Source organism: Pristiophorus japonicus, chromosome 18 (genome assembly GCF_044704955.1).
Source record: "Pristiophorus japonicus isolate sPriJap1 chromosome 18, sPriJap1.hap1, whole genome shotgun sequence".
NCBI classification, from domain to species: domain Eukaryota; kingdom Metazoa; phylum Chordata; class Chondrichthyes; family Pristiophoridae; genus Pristiophorus; species Pristiophorus japonicus.
In genome coordinates, this window is record NC_091994.1 from 92,576,845 (window position 1) to 92,596,820 (window position 19,976).

The window sequence follows — 19,976 nt, forward strand, 5'->3', positions numbered from 1 at the left end:
TGCAGGCCACAATGACGGAATTTAAAAATGGGCGCCGGTCCCCCAGAGAGTGGGACTAATTGAATGAACTGAAACCGGCATGTTTGACTCGGTTCAAACACCTGAGATCACAGGACTGAAAAATGATCCTCGCACACTCATGTACTTTAAATTTTATTTTGCAGTGGGTTCCATACACCGTGTTTACATGTACTGAAGGTAAAACTACCACCTCTACTGATCTTAATCTGCACCAGAGCTCACAGCAAGTGACTGGCCGTCAGTGTCACAGCAACAGAAACACAAATACATTACAAATAAATAGTTTCATAATTAATATAAATAGAATTAAATATTGTTTAAATAGCAGCTGACACGGTATGTACATTAAGGATTTAATCCGAGAGTCGAGCTTGTAAACAGTCTACAGGTGGGACACTACTGGTCATCAGTCGGAGTTTGTGGAGCAAAAATCGGAGGAGTGAATTGAATGTGGGAAGGTCGATGAGCAGGCGGTGCCGGCAGTGTTGCTCCCGGAGTCAGACCCTGGGGATACGAGAGAAAAGACAAATGAGCTGAGCAGCATACATCCACAGTGCAAGACCCAACATCTGTGTTATATCACACTGTCTAATCTTGGTTGAGAAGCTTGATATTAAAAGTGATCTGATTGAGTAGGGCCCCTTCATGGCATACTGGGAGGCCCTGTCCTTCTCTTCGTGTTGGCCTGTCTTTAAAAGACTACGCATATATCTAATCAGTCTGGTGAATCTCAGTGACTGAAAGGGGCTGATAAACATTTACAGAGTCCCCCTTAAGCAACTCTTATGCAACTGAGTAAAGAGGCTCTTTACAATAAATATTCAATAGGACTAGCAGAGCACGGGAGGGTTAACGTGGAAGTGAACAAGGAACTGATGTTAGAATTAAGGATGGAAGCAGAGAGCTGGGGATAGGGGGCAGGGAGCAAGTGGTATAGGGAGGTTAGGCATAAGGAGCTGGTGGTAGGGTTAGGAATGAGGCAGGGAACTGATGGTACAGTTATGGATAGGAGCAAGGAGCTTTTGGTAAATTATGAAGAACGATTGCAATGACTAGGCTTGTATTCCCTGGAGTATAGAAAATGAAGGGGTGATATAATTGGGGTGTTAAAAATGATTAAAGGACATGACCTTAAATTAGAGCTAGGCTGTTCAGGGATGAGAAGCTAGGAACTGTGGAAGAACAGAGAGATTTAGGGATTCAACTACAGAAATAACGAAACACTAGTGGACAGATTCAAAAAAGAATTAAAAAGGTAATGGAATATTGACCTGTATCTCAATGGGGCTGGAATACAAAGGGTGGAAGTTATGTTACAGCTGTACAGAGCTCTTGTCAGACCTCATCTGGATTACTGAATTCTGTTCTGGCACACACCTCAGGAAAGATATATTGGCCTTGGAGGGGGCATAGTGCTGATTCACCAGAATGATACTGGGGTTAAAAGGATTAAATTGTGAAGACAGGTTGCATAGATTAGGGTTTTATTCCCTTGAGTATAGAATATTAAGGAGTGATCTATGAGGTGTTTAAGATGATTAAAGGATTTGATAGGGTAGATGATGAGAAACCATTTCCTCCTCTCGGGGAATCCAGAACAAGGGGGCATGACCTTAAAATTAGAATTATGCCATTCAGGAGGGCAATGCACGGGTGGTAGGGTTGGGCACAGGAGGGTGAGGAACGAGTGGTAGGGTTGGGACAGGAGGGTGAGGAACGGGTGGTAGGGTTGGGACAGGAGGGTGAGCAATGGGTGATAGGGCTTGGGCACAGGAGGGTGAGGAACAGGTGGTAGTGTTGGGCACAGGAGGAGAAGGAGCTGGACGGACGTGTCCAAGGTGCTGAAATTGAAAGCTTGAGGTAGATCTGCGGGGTTGCTCTTTTTCGAATTCTTGGAAAGACTGAGAAATAAATAATGAAGATGTTTAGTGAAAACAATCGGTTTTACAGCTTTTAATCGGGGTCGTAGGGAGCGGCGCTCTCCAGTGCAGGGATCAGTCTGATGTTAGTCGGGAGCTGGGCTGGGAATTAAAGACTAGTCGAAGCATTAAGTTCACTGTCACACAGTACTACCCCTGCCGAACACACAGTGGCTGTCCCTTTACCGTGGATGTTTGGCGGGGAACGAGGGGATGTGGCTATGGGAGAGCGGATACTGAGCGATTCCCCAGTATTGAGCGATTCCTGCTCAGATCCCCAGCTTCTGAGCTGTCTATCCCCCAGCCCAGTGGGTTGTTTTAGAAACAATCCCCGTCCACTAAAGCATTATTCCAGGTCGGGTTTGTAATTTTAAGCCGTTCCCTCCTGGTGTGTGGTGGAATGTGTCTATCTGACCTACTGCACTGTTTATATGAACCATGCCGACTGTAAAACACACGGGCAGAGTGTTTAGCTCAGAGCCGCTCTTACCTTTAAACAAGCCGCTAACAACCCAAGCCGCTCATGGCCCCGATTCTGTCCAGTTTCACTCCGAAGCAGCCCCGCGATGGTCCCTTTTTGCTCCTGCCTTTAAACCGCAGAGGATTGTTGCTGAGGTCTTGAAGGAGACGCGCCAGGATCGTTTCCTGGCGGAGAGGTCGGCCCCCGATCTCTCGGGATTCGCGGTCCCAGGGAAGCTCCAAATCGGACTGGTCAGTGTTGAGTTCGGGAAGGGAAACGGCTGGTGATATCTCTTGTGCGTCATTGTTCAGCTCCTCTGAGTTGAAGTAGTGCCCGTATTCATCTTCCAAAAGTCTGGACAGGACCTGGAAATAAGAGAAATGGGAAGGATTTAGAGATCAGATTTAATTGTTTATGGGCATCGATCAGAAAAGTGTTGGAATTTATATCAAAGATAATCCATATACACGGCATTTTACGCAAGTCTCTGAAACACCGATTACATTAGCCAACTCTTATGCAGAAAGGAGGCGAAAGTGCCGGTTAGCGGTCGGTTAGTGACAGCTAGAAACTCGCTTCCTCACTGACTATTGTTCGTTGGTCTCCAGACCAAACAGGAACTAGCTCTCCACTGTTTCCATTCAAAGGGAATGAGATTCCCGAGAATTCCCTTGCACAGTGTTAAGTAAATAGTTGAAGAGTTGCGTTACCTGGTTATCCACAGAAGACAATGGAGGATGAAATGCACCACTCCCCTCGACCGTGCGCACTCCTGGCGGATCAGCAATAACCCGAGTGGTCTGAGAGACCACTGCAGCCATTGGACTGATTCGGTGGCCGGTGTTTACACTTTCAGCTGGAGCCTAGTTACCATACACCATTGGATCGTCCTTCCAGTAACCTGGCATTTGGACGTCTTACCTGCAGGCTGTCTTCTGCTCTTGGTCTGGCTTGGACTTGGATCAGGAGCAGGAGCAAGAGTCCGCAGTAGAAACTCGTGTGTCCGCTCATCTTCTCTGCCTGAACTTCTGATTGGGTTGAATCACTCTTCAGGGAGAATTAGTTCTTCACTTGCTTCCTCTTTCTCTTCTGCTTCTGTGCTCAGACTCCCGGTCTTTTATTTCCCTGCTGGCTGACGTCATTCCACCGTGAATTATTATCCCAAATATTAATTTAGTCATCCCATTCCGTCACTTCACTGAGATAAAGTGAATAGAAAATATGGCAAAGGAAAGTTTCCACGTGCCACTAGTTGATATGATAAGTGTTTGTGGGATGGATTATCTTAACTTATATGGTAAAGTCAGTTGCAGGCACGAAGCCACTGTGGCAGCGAGATTTGTCATTTTAAGCAGTTTGAAATCAATTCACCTTGCATATCTTAGCTGAACATGTGTTCCATCTTTGAGTTGCCCTGTCCAAGTAGAGTCGATATGAATGCAACATCGCGTTGTGCATATCTGTCCTGACCAACTGTTGCCGCTTCAGCAAAGGTTATTTTTTGGAAGCGTAAATTACATTTTTAACGTTAAGATAAATTACCCAGGTTAGAATTAACCCCAATATAACTAGGTAGAGAGGTGTGTAAAGAGGGTGAGGAATTTTCCCTTTTTCAAGTAACTGCTTTAGCAATATACAAATTAATATTCACAAAATAAACAGCACTTCCAATCACCCTTTCATTGTATTGCTCTATTATATAGGAAGCTTCCAAATCTCAGCCGATTTCAGGTGCTGTGTACGTTCGGGTAATAGACTATACTCATTCTTTGCGAAATTTCAAAACAACAAGTAGTGTATCCAATAAACACCTTCCCCGGCCTGATGGAGTAATGGGAATGGCACGGATAGAAGTGACTTGAGATTCAATCTGTGATAAGTAATTGCTTCTTTAAAGGCTACAAGGAAAATGGCATTTTTACCGGCTACCCAGGAATGCTTGTTCACAAATAATCCAACCCCGGCCTGTACCCGGGCAGTGACATTCAGAACCTGGATTGACAGCCACAGTAACCGCTTAAACAGTTTTAGTATGAATGTTATATCTGTACATATTTACAAATGCCACTAATACATTACAACAGTGACTACAAAAGTACTCAATTGGCCGTGAAGCACTTTGCGATGTGCTCAGGTCATGAAAGGCGCTATATGAATGCAAGTTCTTTCTTTAATACGTTCCACTTATGTATCTTAAATCTGTGCACTGTTCATGGCGCGTTGACTCACTGGATAACAGAACGATTTAAACTAAGTGCCCATCAGTGAAATGGTAACCTGTTGGAAGCATGATCTGACGAGACAGGAAATGTGGGTTACACGCCAGGTTTCATTCAATTTACACAGACGGTGACTCTCTGAGAGTTTAATAAAGTGGCGTGACTTTGAGATGTGACAGTGAACATCCTTACAGAATGTGTAACCTTTTAAAGAATTGACACTGGAAGCCCCAGCCCATGGCTGCATGGAATGTTTCAGGAGTTGTGTCATAACATAGCAGATTGCACTCTGCAATGCGGAAAGTTCTGGAGAGCTGTCAGCTCTGTGACAGGAGCTAATTGGATGGTCAGACCAGACACCGAGTGGTCCCTCCTGTCTCCAATAGCTCAGTATATTGTTAACCGCTATCAGACACGATCTTCAAAGAGACCACCAGTTATTTAGAATTGTACTTGTTTGCTAGATAGATTTTACATATTTAGCACTAGTGAAATGTAATGATGCCATTTAGAAAGTCTTGCCGAGCTATTTAATAATGGATATTTGTGTCGTTCACAATATTCTGCACTTTCAGTAAATGTATGGAAAACCGTGAGGTTTTTGCGTTATTTCACTGGAAGATTGGAGGCGTTTTGGAGTGGGCCGGGTTCATTCAGTGTGTTACCTGCACCAACAAGGGAAAACACTTCATTATACATTCCTGGTAAATTCGTTCCGCAACACACAATATTCCTACATTAATACACATTTGTTACTAGCTTTTCTTATTGATTTGAATCATTATCAGCTGACATACTTGTCAAGATTTACAGTAGTTTTCAAGAATGAAGCCTTTGTAATGTTATTGTACGCAGTTTCGGTGGTGTACAAAGGGTGAAATACATTGGGCACCCGCGGGGCCTAGAAACACATTGGCTGAAAGACGGAGTGGAAGGGAGCGGGGTGGGGGTTAAAACCGCAAATATGGTGCGAATGGCTACTTTCCGGCGTTTCAGATCTCAAGGCAAGTTCCAGCTCCCTTATCCAATCAAGGAATCATTCACTCAGCGGCGTGCAGAGGAACACCCATGAGAACAGCCGGGAATGTATTCAGTGATTTGCTTGAAGAAAGGAGTATTACTATTTACCTGTTTAGAATTTGATAGCTCGCAGCCGGGTTCCCACAAGCGCGCCAACGTGGGTTAAGCACCGAGATCTGTGGGCGAATTTGCGAAGAGTTTCTCCCGATCGTCCGCTCAGCGAAAGAGCCGCGGAAACCCCAGGAAAACGCGTAGGTGCCGTTTTATATGTTTTTCTGGAGTTTCCTCGGGTCTTCCGCCAAAGTTACGGTGGTCGATCGGGAGCACCCGCGGATATTACTCCCGGGTCTACAGTACATCCCTTGCAGAAATTCATGACTTTCTTTGGGAATAAATGCCCCCTCCCCCTTCCCAATCACTTTCCTTTAAATTTCACGTTATTACCCCCTTAAAATCTGAGTGTGTGCCTTATTTAAAACTAATTACCCTGGTTTAAGGCAATTGCGTTCTCTACCGAGCGTTGATTATGGGTTCTCTGATCTGGATTGGAGGTCCCACTAATAAGTTATAGCTCACACCAACTTGACGCGCGTTATATGCACGGCTTTACAAACTGTCCCGGTACAGTCAATGCCACCCGCTATCTTGGTCATAGTCTTGGATCACACCCCCTCCCCCAAGCATTTTCAGCACTTGTGGGATCTGTTCATCCTGCCACACTCAGTAGTGAACAATTCAAAATATGACCCGTGTGTGTCCCGCTGCATATGCTTGAGGGCAAGGCGTTCCCGCGGCGAGACTGTGCCCACTCTGTCATCAGCCCAGTTTCTATTGTAAATTGCACATATATGCTTCAGATAGTTATTAAATACGCAGTCTATTTTATTCGTGGTTGAGTATATTTGGGCGAGAGAGATGGCAAGTTGTTTAAATCATCCACTTCGTTTTACTTAAGGGAACTAATTGTAAAAATCGTTGAACTAACCGTCATGCCCTGTGTAAAGGCTTCTCTTTGCAAATGTGTCCCAACAAATGTCCGTTGTCCAACCCTGTATCTGTGTTTGCGCAATCCTGGAGCTGACGCGCGCGAGACCCATCACCCTGCTTATGAGTCTCCTAACCTGACTGTGGAGAAAGCCACACGGGTTGAATTCAACGCCCCCTCTCTTTCCCTCACACTGCGCATAAGACATTATCTTGCAGGATGAACTGAGAGAGAAGAGTCCCAGTGACAGATCTACCTACCTCTTCTAGTCAGTAATGAGCAGGACCAGCTGGTCCTCTCTGGAGAACTTGGATCTGCCTGGGTCAGATTACCAAGTCCGTCATGATCTGGTTCCAACATTCCATCTTGGAACCAACAGCTCATCCTCCCCACACCACACACACACACAGTGACTAGTTGGCTATTAGATAACTAACGAGTTGAAGCCCTCCCTGGATGCCCAACATATATCAAGGACTCCTCGTGTAGTTTTTAGTGAACAGCACAATGTGTGAGTGCATTATTACCATCTTCGTCATCACAGCATATACACATGCCACGTGCAATCCAATCATGGGAAGCACAGAACCCTCAACATGATCTGCCGTTGCTCTGCAACCTAATTATAGTGGATACCAATCCCTGGATTTGTGAGGACATGGCCTAATAACCAGCCTTTCATGCACCCGCTGTGCCAAGCCCCAGAGTTTCTGCATCAGTTCTATTCTTGACATCTGCCCTCAGCATGGTGGAAGGACAGACTAACGGGCAATGTGTCAGCTACCTTAATGTTCTAGATGTGCCAGTCAAATGTAATCTGCCAGGCTTACCCGTCGCCAGCTGCTTGATCCAGGTCTTCATTGTGAGGGACTGTGGCAAAGAACCGGATCGTGCACCCTGGCTGGGGTTATTTTCGTATTAAAGGGCAGGAACAGTTATGGACTTGGTGAGAAAAGGGGTGTTCCGATTGGCATAAACGCTTTACCTTTAAAGTTCTGCCTCATTAGCGTCACATCTTACTTATGTCCTGGTGTGTACTGTGATGGTTTTTACTGACACACCCACGCTCTGTTTTATTGAAATGAAAGATCTCAGTGTTTGAAAACGAACCATTTTACATTCTGCATACAGTGGCAGTACCATCCACTCCGAACTTAGGTTTGGGCTGGTCGTCACGGGCTATTTTCTGATGTTGGGCCTTCCTACCGTTACTACATGTGTAATTTCAGAAGAGCACCAAAATGCGGCGTTTCAAATACTACTGCGCTGCAGCCTTCATCGCTATTTCGAATGCCTCTCAGAAACAGGGAAGGTGGAGTAAGGTATAGGCTGCGTTGTGTTTGGGGCTCTGACCAGACACAAGAAGCTAGATTAGAGTTATCAGCCCTTGTATCTACTTTGAGTTTTAACAGAGTGGAACACAGTTCCTTTCGGCTAGCGGGTGGGTCTGAGAGCACAGATTTCAACAACGAAAAGATCCCGGAATACGATTCTATGACTTTATTAGGCCCAATTTCTAATCGATAAAATATTTTTTTTTGTTTTCTTTCTCTGAGTATATATATATATAAATAAAGCAGAAAGGGACTATGAGGTGACAGCGAAACATTGGTTTCCAGATTTGACGCAGCACTTCTATATTGGAAACCAGTAAGCATTGGTCTGGAAATGACAGAGAATTGGGGGGGGGGGAGGTATTTTGGGAATGTACTGCATATTTAAGGAAGGATATACTTGTATTGGAGGCTGCTCGGAGAAGGTTCACCGGTTGATTCTGGAGATGAGGGGGTTGACTTATGAAGATAGGGTGAGCCTGTACACATTGGAGTTCAGAAGAATGGGAGGTGACCTTATTGAAACATAAGATAATGAGGGGGCTCGACAAGGTGGATGCAGAGGGGAAACTCATAGGGGAAACTAAAACTAGGGGATATAGTCTTAGAATAGTGGGCCTCCCATTTACAACAGACGAGGAGAAATTTCTTCTCTGAGGGTTGTAAATCTATGGCATTTTCTGCCCCAGAGAGCTGTGGAGGCTGGGTTATTGAATATATTTAAAGTGGATAGATAGATTTTTGAGCTATAAGGGAATAAAGCGTTATGGGGAACGGGCAGGGAAGTGGAGCTGAGTCCATGATCAGATCAGCCATGATCTTAGTGAATGGAGGAGCAGGCCCGAGGGGCCAAATGGCCTACTCCTGCTCCTATTTCTTACGTTCTTATTTCCAATTTCCTATAAACACGGTTCCCAAACTACTTTTCAAATTTGGCGTCTATGGCAACAGAAGAGCGTTCTGCCCTAGTGCTGCTGGAAGGGACTGTTTGAGTTATCCCGTAATCCCGTCCATGGGACTGAAACATTCAACTCCCCTTCCCCACAATTACCGTGCACAAAAACATCATCACTGGCGGTGGGAGCAATGTCGTATTAAAGGACCATTCATATCTTATGCTGCATTTTCATTTTATTTGACTCTTAACAACAAGGAATGTAAAGCAACAAAAACAACGCATCAGTTATTCTGGAATGAGTACAATAACACTTTAAAAATGAACGTCGGTGCTAGTGATGGGTTATCTAACTCTGCGATTTATATTGCTTTGTATTTCTATTGCACACCCGCCCAGCAGTGGATAACATGGAGGCTTTTTAGCCCACCACCCTCGCCAGACAATAGTTTACTTAAACAGCCTGCTAATTAAACCATTATTAGGGATAAATAAAATCTGTTTGATTATTTTACAACTCTGAAGACGTCCTGCAACAAAATTCATCAGGGTTAGAAGAGTAGGAATAAAATAAATAATGTATTTCCAAAATGTATCCGTGTTAATTGTGTAACAAAGAACCCATTTTAAATTCCACATCAGTTGCATCAGAATTCGCATTACAGCAATCACGTGAACATGGAATAGACACAAGTTTACAAATAAATACACTTCTCTTAAATTAATATAAATAGATTTTCATCCAAAAATCATCAAACCCAGTAACATTTACACGATCCTATTAAGCATGGTTACTATTAACTGAAACGTGTAAACATTCTACAGTGAGTCACTAGAGCTTAACAAGTGGAGTTTGTGGAACACGAGTCGAAAAAGAGCTTCAGTTGCAGGAAACTTTGAAAGATGGAGCGAGCGATAGGCGGGTTGTTCTCGCTGACCTGTACTTTGTCAAGCCCTGGGAAGACAAAAAGAAAGTCAATTTGATGTGTGCAAGGCGGTGATAACTGGGGGATAGTTTGAACACGCAATGTTGAAACACGATTTTAGTGATACGGAGAGGGTTTCATTCTTATACATAACACCGAAATCTTCCTTGAAACGTCCTTTTTAAATCAATTTCTTAAACAATATGTTTACATTGCATTACTTATTGATATTTCATAATCGGATCACACAATTAGTGATTATTAAAAGATAATCTTTAAATTTAACCTAATTGTGTTAACGGCCCTTTGATTTAATCTGATTAATAAGAGCGAGTCTTTTAACAATAGCGGCTTTCATTGGACACACGTCATACTCTGTAACAGAAAAAATTCTGTTGAATTGCAAGTGAATATGGCGGGAGATTCTCCGAGCTTTGCTGACTTCCCTGATTTGTAGATCGATGAAACTCAGTTACTGAAACAAACAGCAAGAGAGTCCTTCTATGTTATTCTTGCCCTGGTTCCACGCTGCCCAATAGCTGGCGCAGAACTGATAACCTGTTCAGCTGGTTTTAGTTTGCGTGTGGTGAAAGTGACCAAATCTTTCTGCTAAACCTTTCGTGAATTCTACCCAAATAGCATTTTATAGCCGTTGACTTGACCCTCAACTAAAGTAAAAGTGATTGGCGAAGAAGAGATTTATGAAATATTAGACATTAATCAGTGTTACTATCCAATTAGAAATCTCTTGCCTCAAATTAAATGGTCAGCATCCCAGGTCGCTCATTGCACCAATTCTGTCCAGTTTCACTCCAAAGCAGCCTCCTGTTGACCCCTTCTTGCTTCTAGTCTTAAATCTCAGGGGACCGTTGGCAATGTCATTGAGGAGTCGTATCAAGGAACCATCAGGAACCGTGCGTCTGCTTTCGAGGTCCTGCACGTTCCGGTCCCAGCTACGTTCCAACTCGGGCTGATCATTTTGCAGGTCGAGAGAGATGCCAACCGGAGATGTCTCGTCTGCTCCGTTGTCCAACTCTTCACGGGACAGATAGCGGTCAACCTCCTCCTCTAATAGTTTAGACAAAGCCTGCAAATATAGGGGGTGGGAGGGAGAGTCAAACTTACAAACCTTCAAAGTATTTATTTAAGCAGCGTAAGTGTAATGCAGGAAAACATGTTGAAGGATGGAATGCAGAACTGCAATGAAATGTTGCAACAAAATCTGACAGAAAAACTGAGCTTGTTGCAGCATCCCTTGTCCGTCTGCATCAACTGCAGTGTACTCAATATCGTGTCATTGCTTAATGTGCATCGCTGATGACCTGTTATAGGGAATTTGATAATCATTTCCTTTTGATTGATTCAATTTAAATGAACGTCGCACCTATTCTTCGATAGGAAATGTTACATTTCGAAATTATCTCAAATCAATTCTACTTTTCAAACTCGGTTGAAAATCACGATTAAGCGGGTATTGTTCTCAGTTGATGGTCGAACTGCTAGGGCCCTATGTGCTAATTATGTGGTCGGTCATTGGGTATGTCCTACAAGTTAATATATAAGCACATGGGGTTTTTATGGCACGGTGCTAAGAGAACTTTCGCCTGAAACAGACCTTAATCCTAATTAGGGGTGAGCGATAAAGGCGACCTCTAGCCAAAGTACAGGAGGTCTTGGTGCACTCAGTAAACGTACCAGCCCGGGAACCTAGTTCATGTTCAGAGACTGAAAGTGTGAATCTTGCTGCAGGGAAGGCGATTGATTCTGCATGGAGAAGATAGGCATGGGCTCGCTCTAAAGCTGAGATAGTTCACCTAGTGAAGCCTTTGGTATTCGTCAATATTTATTGAGGACTGGACACAGACTTTAGACAGGAGTCCGGATGATGGTAATTTTTACTGGAAGCACTAAATCGGTATTCCTGATCAGGGTTTTGGTTATTGGATGGCCAATGGCATCGAGAGATCCACAATTCTATAATGAGCAGTTTTAGTTATGTTGTCTCGAAGGAGACCACTACAGCCAGGATGAATGTGTCCGTGGCCAGTATGAGGTTATATAGACAGATTTGTGGTGGATACTGACATTACTGGTCAGTGACCAGCAGCCTTCTCACAGTAGGCTGGGCATTACACAGCTCCGTGGTTTGGTCAGCTTTGGGGCTGGTCACAGTCAATCCGTGTACACTCCTTCAAACTCTGAACTGACCGATTACTACAATGCTAACCAATGAGGCAGCAGTCAAAGTCCCTCCTGTAAATCCCTAACGGATAGTATAGACACTTCATAGAACTGAGCAAGTCTGTAGTTAGTAGGTTGCCAATGAACAATTGTTACACTGTCCATTTTACCTTACTTAGCTCAAGGTTGAACGCTAACAAAAGTGATGACTGCAGCCTATAGTAAAGCAGGAGTGTTTCCTCTTACCTGGAGGCTGTGCTGTGGTCTGGGTCTGGCTTGGACCTGGATCAGGAGGAGTAGCAGGAATCCACAGTAGTAAGCTGTGTTCGCGCTCATCGTCTCTGCTTTCTCGCCTTTTCTCTCTGGTTCTTTTCTCCTTCGCTCGGTCTTTGGGATCGGCTTCTCTGCCTCAGATTCGGATTCGGAGACTTTTATCCTTCTCGGGCTGACGTCATGTGGGCAAGGATTATTATCCCAGAATTAAGTCCGGCTTCTTCTGTCATTCCATTGAGATAAGGGACCGAGGCAGTATTGGGAGAAATTCCCTTATAAGTTCTCTTCATGAAAAAGATTAACAATCGGGGATGTTTTATTTACTTGTATAGTAACGTCAGACTCGGAGAATGTCGGGAATGCAATGATTTCAAAGTGGTCATTATATGTCGACCTGGGAAAAACGTTGAATAAAATTTAAACAAAAATGTTGAGCAACAGATCCCATTCCAAAACAGTTCGTGATTTATTTCTGCAGTGTCCATGGTCAATTAGTGAGATTGATACAAGGTCATCCGTGGAAGTGTTTTGCCGATATGTGGGGTTGTTAGGATGACAAGTAGTTATTAGTGATAATGAGTTGAGTGCACTCACTGATGAACTGATGTCCTGAAAAGTTTGGGCTTCAGACCTTGGCCTATTACTTTTGGAACTGAACCCAATTATGAGGGAGAAGAGCGAGATAGATAATTAAATAGAGACACAGAGAGAGAGAAAGCGAAAGAAAGAGATAGAGCCAGAAAGACAAAGAGGCAGCCAGAGACTGAGAGAAAGACAGAGAGCTATGACACTGCAGCGATAGAAAGGGGATCAGTTGAAAGATAAAACGGAATCCGGAAATCAGCAATAAGGGATTTAGTTAAAGTTTTGCAATTTGCCTCAGAGAGTCTGGTTCCTGATAGTTTGATTATAACCTATGCCCCCATTAAATATCGGTACGTAATTGATAAGTGATATCCCCCATTGTTTAAACAATAAATCCCAAATAATTCAGATATCTGGAACAGAACTTTGTATCTCTTTTCTTAACTCGTTCTTAAATACATAAGAGAGGTGTCAGTGTAATGTTGGAAAACTCGGACGGTGCACAACATCTGAAGGTTGGGTTGTGACTTTGAACTGTTTATTGTAGAGTTGCGTTGCTCAGCACGGTTCGACCGGCTCTCCCGAACTCAGCAAATGGCACACAAGTACAAAAAAAAGAAACCCTTGCAAGTATATACTCGAGATCTATTTGTGGATTATATTATTTACCACTTGTACTGGTTTTGTATATAACGGCAAATATCCCTCCGCTTGTTGATAGGAAGTCGAAACATAGAACAATAGAAGAATACTGGCGCGAAGTGGGTGCTGGGCTAATAAGTTACCCTGTTTTAAAGTTTGGTTTTTGCATGCTATTTGGGGGCTAAATGTTGATTACCATGATTTGAACTCGTCTGGAGGCCATAAACAGACACCTGCAGGTTTAGCACTCAAGTGCTGATTAAAAGTAATGTTCGTGGTATGTAGTAGTCTCCATGCACCCATTTCTACGGAGGGTGTGGAGTGCGCTGCCCGACGCACAGCGGCATGTTTCAGGATGACTCGGGGACCAAGGGAAAGTGCACATAGGTTCTCGGGTGCAGCACTGGAAGTCCTAGTGGAGAAGGTCCTGAGGAGGAGGGATGTCCTGTACCCGCAGGTGCTGCGTCCGGGGCGGGGCCTCACGTTGCCCTCCTGTCCCTTTCTTCTGTAGCTGCTGGAGCTGCTCTGCCTGGCCTCATGTCCTCCTTCCGTTCCTCATCCAGACCAAGTGGGACCCGTAGCAAGATGCCCATGACCAAGCATTCCCTTTCTCCTGGTGACTCCTCTAAGTTGTCCAACAAGGTAGAGTAGCACAGCACTCACTCTCTTTAGGTGAAGTCCTAGAGAATTTCAGAAATAAATGTTGGTAGAGTGTTACATCGAAACATAGAAAATAGGTGAAGGAGTAGGCCATTCGGCCCTTCGAGCCTGCACCACCATTCAATATGATCATGGCTGATCATGCAACTTTAGTACCCCATTCCTGCTTTCTCTCCATACCCCTTGAACCCTTTAGCCGTAAGGGCCACATCTAACTCCCTTTTGAATATATCTAACGAACTGGCCTCAACAACTTTTTGTGCAGAGAATTCCACAGGTTCAAAATTCTCTGAGTGAAGAAGTTTCTCCTCATCCCGGTCCTAAATGGCTTACCCCTTATTCTTTAGACTGTGACCCCTGGTTCTGGACTTCCCCAACATCAGGAACGTTCTTCCTGCATCTAACCTGTCCAATCCCATCAGAATTTTAGATATTTCTATGAAATCCCCTCTCATTTTTCTAAATTCCAGTGAATATAAGCCTAGTCGATCCAGTCTTTCTTCATCTGTCATTCCTGCCATCCTGGGAATCAGTCTGGTGAACCTTCGCTGCACTCGCTCAATAGCAAGAATGTCCTTCCTCAGATTAGGAGACCAAAACTGTACACAATATTCAAGGTGTGGCCTCACCAAGGCCTTTACAACTGCAGCAAGACCTCCCTGCTCTGATACTCAAATCCTCTCGCTATGAAGGCCAACATATCATTTGCCTTCTTCACCGCCTGCTGAACCTGCATGCCAACTTTCAATGACTGATATACCATGACACGCAGGTCTCGTTGCACCTCCCCTTTTCCTAATCTGTCACCATATTCCGCCTTCCTGTTTTTGCCACCAAAGTGGATAACCTCACATTTATCTACATTATACTGCATCTGCCATGCATTTACTCACTCACCTAACCTGTCCAAGTCACCCTGCAGCCTCTTAGCATCCTCCTCACAGCTCACACTGCAACTCAGCTCAGTGTCATCAGCAAACTTGGAGATATTACACTACCCCCAATACCATGTGCTTTAATTTTAAAGAGATACTAATCTCTTGTCAAAAGCCTTTTGAAAGTCCAAGTACACCACATCCACTAGTTCTCCCTTGTCCACTCTACTAGTTACATCCTCAAAAAATTGCAGAAGATTTGTCAAGCATGATTTCCCTTTCATAAATCCATGCTGATTTGGACCGATCCTGTCACTGCTTTCCAAATGCGCTGCTATTACATCTTTAATAATTGATTCCAACATTTTCCCCACCTCCGATGTCAGGCTAACCGATCTATAATTCCCTGTTTTCTCTCCCTCCTTTTTTAAAAGGTGGGGTTACATTAGCTACCCTCCAATCCATAGGAACTGATCCAGAGTCTATAGAATGTTGGAAAATTACCACCAATGCATCCACTATTTCTTGGGCCACTTCCTTAAGTACTCTGGGATGCAGACTATCAGGCCTTGGGGATTTATCGGCCCTCAATCCCATCAATTTCTCTAACACAATTTCCTGACTAATAAGGATTTCCTTCAGTTCCTCCTTCTCGCTAGACCCTCGGTCCCCTAGTATTTTCGGAAGGTTATTGTGTCTTCCTTAATGAAAATAGAACCAAAGTATTTGTTCAATTGGTCTGTCATTTCTTTGTTCCCCATTATAAATTCACCTGATTCTGACTGCAAGGGACCTACATTTGTCTTCACTAATCTTTTTCTCTTCACATATCTATAGAAGCTTTAGCAATCAGTTTTTATGTTCCCTGCAAGCTTATTCTCATACTCTATTTTCCCCCTGCTAATTAAACCCTTTGTCCTCCTCTGCTGAATTCTAAATTTCTCCCAGTCTTCATGTTTGCTGCTTTTTCTGGCCAATTTATTTGTCTCTTCCTTGGATTTAACACTATCCCTAATTTCCCTTGTTAGCCATGGTTGAGCCACCTTCCCCTTTTAATTTTTACACCAGAAAGGGATGTACAATTGTTGAAGTTCATAGATGTGATCTTTAAATGTCTGCCATTGCCTACCCACCATCATCCTTTAAGTATCATCCGCCAGTCTATCCTAGCCAATTCACGTCTCATACCATCGATGTTACGTTTCTTCAAGTTCAGGACCCTAGTCTCTGAATTAACTGTGTCACTCTCCATCTTAATGAAGAATTCTACCTTATTATGGTCACTCTTCCCCAAGGGGCCTCACACAACAAGATTGCTAATTAATCCTCTCTCATTAAACAAGACCCAGTCTAGGATGGCCAGCTCTCTAGTTGGTTCCTTGACATATTGGTCTAGAAAACCATCCCTTATACACTCCAGGAAATCCTCCTCCACTGCATTGCTACCAGTTTGGTTAGCTCAATCTATATGTACATTAAAGTCACCCATGATAACTGCTGTACCTTTATTGCACGCATCCCTAATTTCCTGTTTGATGCCATCCCCAACCTCACTACTACTATTTGGTGGTCTCTACACAACTCCCACTAGTATATTCTGCCCTTTGGTGTTCCGCAGCTCTACCCATACAGATTCCACATCATCCAAGCTAATGTCCTTCCTTACTATTCTCCTCTTTAACCAGCAACGCCACCCCACCATTTGCTTTCTGTTTATCCTTCCTGAATATTGAATACCCCTGGATGTTGAGTTCCCAGCCTTGGTCACCCTGGAGCCATGTCTCCGTAATCCCAATTACATCATATCCATTAACAGCTATCTGCGCAGTTAATTCATCCATCTTATTACGAATGCTCCTCGCATTGAGACACAGAGCCTTCAGGCTTGTTTTTTTTAACACTCTTTGACCTTTTAGAATTATGTTGTAATGTGGCCCTTTTTGATTTTTGCCTTTGATTTCTCTGCCCTCCACTTTTCTTTATCTCCTTTCTACCTTTTGCTTCTGCCCCCATTTTACTTCCCTCTGTCTCCCTGCATAGATTCCCATCCCCCTGCCATATTAGTTTAAACCCTCCCCAACAGCACTAGCAAACACTCACCCTAGGACATCGGTTCCGGTCCTGCCCAGGTGCAGACCGTCCGGTTTGTACTGGTCCCACCTCCCCCCAGAACCGGCTCCAATGTCCCAGGAATTTGAATCCCTCCCTCTTGCACCATTCCTCAAGCCATGTATTCATCTTAACTAACCTGCTATTTCTACTCTGACCAGCACGTGGCACTGGTAGCAATCCTGAGATTACTAACTTTGAGGTCCTACTTTTTAATTTAACTCCTAGCTTCCTAAATTCAGCTTATAGGACCTCATGCCGTTTTGTTACCTATATCATTGGTACCTATATGCACCATGACAACTGGCTGGTCACCCTCCCCCTCCAGAATGCCCTGCAGCTGCTCGAGACATCATTGACCCTTGCACCAGGGGGGTAACATACCATCCTGAAGTCTCGATTGCGGCCGCAGAAAAGCCTATCTATTCCTCTTACAATAGAATCCCCTACCATTAGAGCTCTTCCACTCTTTTTCCTGCCCTCCTGTGCAGCAGAGCCACCCATGATGCCATGAACTTGGCTGCTGCTGCCTTCCCCTGATGAGCCATCTCCCCCAATAGTATCCAAAATGGTATATCTGTTTTGGAGGGAGATGACTGCAGGGGACCCCTGCACTACCTTCCTTCCACTGCTCTTCCTACTGGTCACCCATTCCTTATCTGCCTGTGTAACCTTTACCTGTGGTGTAACCAACTCACTAAACACTATTCACGACACCCTCAGCATCGCGGATGCCCCGAGTGAATCCATGCGCAGCTCCAGTGCCGCAATGCGGTCTGTCAGGAGCTGCAGCTGGACACCCTTCCTGCACACATAGTAGTCAAGGACACTGGAAGTGTCCCTGATGTCCCACATAGCACAGGAGGAGCATGATACGGGTCTGGGCTCTCCTGCCATGACTTAACCCTTAAATTAACTTAATTTGGTAACAATGCCAAAGGTTACCTACTGATAAGAAAAACGAAAAAGATAAAATACTCACCAATCCACCAGCCAATCACTTACCCGCTTGGCTGTGATGCCACACTTCGATTTCTTTTTACTTCTTTGTTTACTTTCTGCCCCTGCTGCAGCTAACCTCCCAAACTGCCGCTGCTCCAAGCTGCTGCCGCCGTCCTTTATCCTCCCGCGCCACTGTGCTCTCACGATGCTGGCCTCCCGATCTGCTGCCGCTCCCAATTACTGTCACTGCCCTTTATCCTCCTGTGCCACTCTGCTCTCGCGATGCTGGCCTCCCGATCTGCTGCTGCTTCCAGTTGCTGCCGCCGCCTTTTATCCTCCTGTGCTGCTCTGCTCTCGCGATGCTGGCCTCCCGATCTGCTGCTACCTTGGTGAAGTTTTGACAGACTGTCCCAGAAAGTCTCCTGATTTGTCTCAAAAGTTATCTTCAAACCTCCAGTAGCAAGTGAACAGTGAAAGCTGAGCATGACTTTAAGTAGCGCTCAAAATCCTTAGCAATGACCTGTTTACTCCTGTTCAGCTGGTCACTGTTACGAGAGGACATTAGTTGAAGCGCTAGCCACCAAAATGCTGTGCAGCCTCTTTATTGAGTGCTAGCAGGTAATCTAGTTGTCAATCAGACCCTTAACACTCCTCCTCTGGGCGGCCGTTCCTAGCGTGTGCTTCAAAGTCTTAACTAAGATGGTGTTTTGCGCTAAATGTGGGCTAAGCCGGCGTTATAGCTCAAGACCTCATCTTGATCCCCTTGGAGGCTCTTCAGTGTCTAAAGTATCCAGGGAAAATTGCCCCCAGTGTTTTATAAGAAACTGGATAGGGGTGGTTTGGGTGATCCCAAATGAGATGATCTGGTGTTTGGGAGGAGGTGTTAGTTTTGTGACAATTTGGGCGGTGGTGTAAAAGTGGGTTATGGCGGTATTGTCCATTTGAAATTGCTGACTAGCCACAGGTGTGGTTAGAATGACACCATTTTAGCCACATGCAGTAATTTTAATAGAAAACGCCTTAGATCCAGGCTTGGGCTGATAAGTGGCAAGTAACATTTGTGCCACACAAGTGTGTTAGGTAATGACCATCTCCAGCAGGAGAGAGGCAAACCACCTCCACTTAATATTCAATGGCATTACCAACACTGAGCCCCCCACCATCAACACCATTGACCAGAAACTAAACTGGATCAGCCACATAAATGGCATGGTTACTAGAGCAGGCCAGAGGCTGGGTATTCTGTGGCAAGTGGCTCACCTCCTGGCTCCCCAAAGCCTCTCCACATACAAAGCACAAGTCAGGAGTATGATGGAATACTCTTCATCTGCCTGCATGGGTGCAACTGCAAAAACACTAAGAAGCTACACACCATCCAGGACAAAGCAGCCCCCATGATCTGCACTCCATCCACCAGCTCAAACATTCACTTCCTCCACCACCGGCATACCGTGACTACAGTTTGTACAATCTATAGGATGCACTGCCAGAACTAGAGGCGCATAATCTGAAAATGAGAGCTAGGCCATTTAGGAGCGAAATCAGGATGCATTTTTTCACAGGAGAGGTAGTGGAAATCGGGAACTCTCTCCCTCAAAAGGCTGTGGGTGCAGGGTCAATTGAAACTTTCAAGACTGAGGTCGCTAGATTTTTGTTGGGTAATGGTATCAAGGAATATGGAGTAAAGGCGGGTAAATTAAGTTCAGGTACAGATCAGCCATGATCTAACTGAATGACGGAACAGGCTTGAGAGGCTGTATGGTCAACTCCTGCTCGTATGTTCCGAGGAGCAGTTAATATTTTTATAAGCTGATTCTTTGTTCTATGATAACAGTTTAAGTTAAAGGCATAGATCATAAGAACATAAGAAATAGGAGCAGAAGTAGGCCAAACTGCCCTTTGAGCTTGTTCCGCCATTCAATAAGATCAT

General features: G+C 44.5%; 2 protein-coding genes across 2 annotated transcripts; both read right to left on the bottom strand.

Annotated features, from left to right (window-relative positions):
- Positions 1 to 140: 140 nt before the first annotated feature.
- LOC139228884 (C-type natriuretic peptide) lies at positions 141 to 3,500 on the bottom strand. Its single transcript, XM_070860370.1, has 3 exons — positions 3,322 to 3,500; positions 2,431 to 2,765; positions 141 to 525 (listed from the first exon to the last, which is right to left on the bottom strand). The coding sequence occupies exons 1-2, from the start codon at positions 3,409 to 3,411 to the stop codon at positions 2,445 to 2,447; spliced, it is 411 nt and encodes a 136-aa protein (XP_070716471.1). The 5' UTR covers positions 3,412 to 3,500; the 3' UTR covers positions 141 to 525; positions 2,431 to 2,444.
- A 5,571-nt stretch (positions 3,501 to 9,071) lies between these two features.
- Positions 9,072 to 12,404, bottom strand: LOC139228885 (C-type natriuretic peptide-like). Its single transcript, XM_070860371.1, has 3 exons — positions 12,207 to 12,404; positions 10,532 to 10,866; positions 9,072 to 9,808 (listed from the first exon to the last, which is right to left on the bottom strand). The coding sequence occupies exons 1-2, from the start codon at positions 12,294 to 12,296 to the stop codon at positions 10,546 to 10,548; spliced, it is 411 nt and encodes a 136-aa protein (XP_070716472.1). The 5' UTR covers positions 12,297 to 12,404; the 3' UTR covers positions 9,072 to 9,808; positions 10,532 to 10,545.
- Positions 12,405 to 19,976: the final 7,572 nt, after the last annotated feature.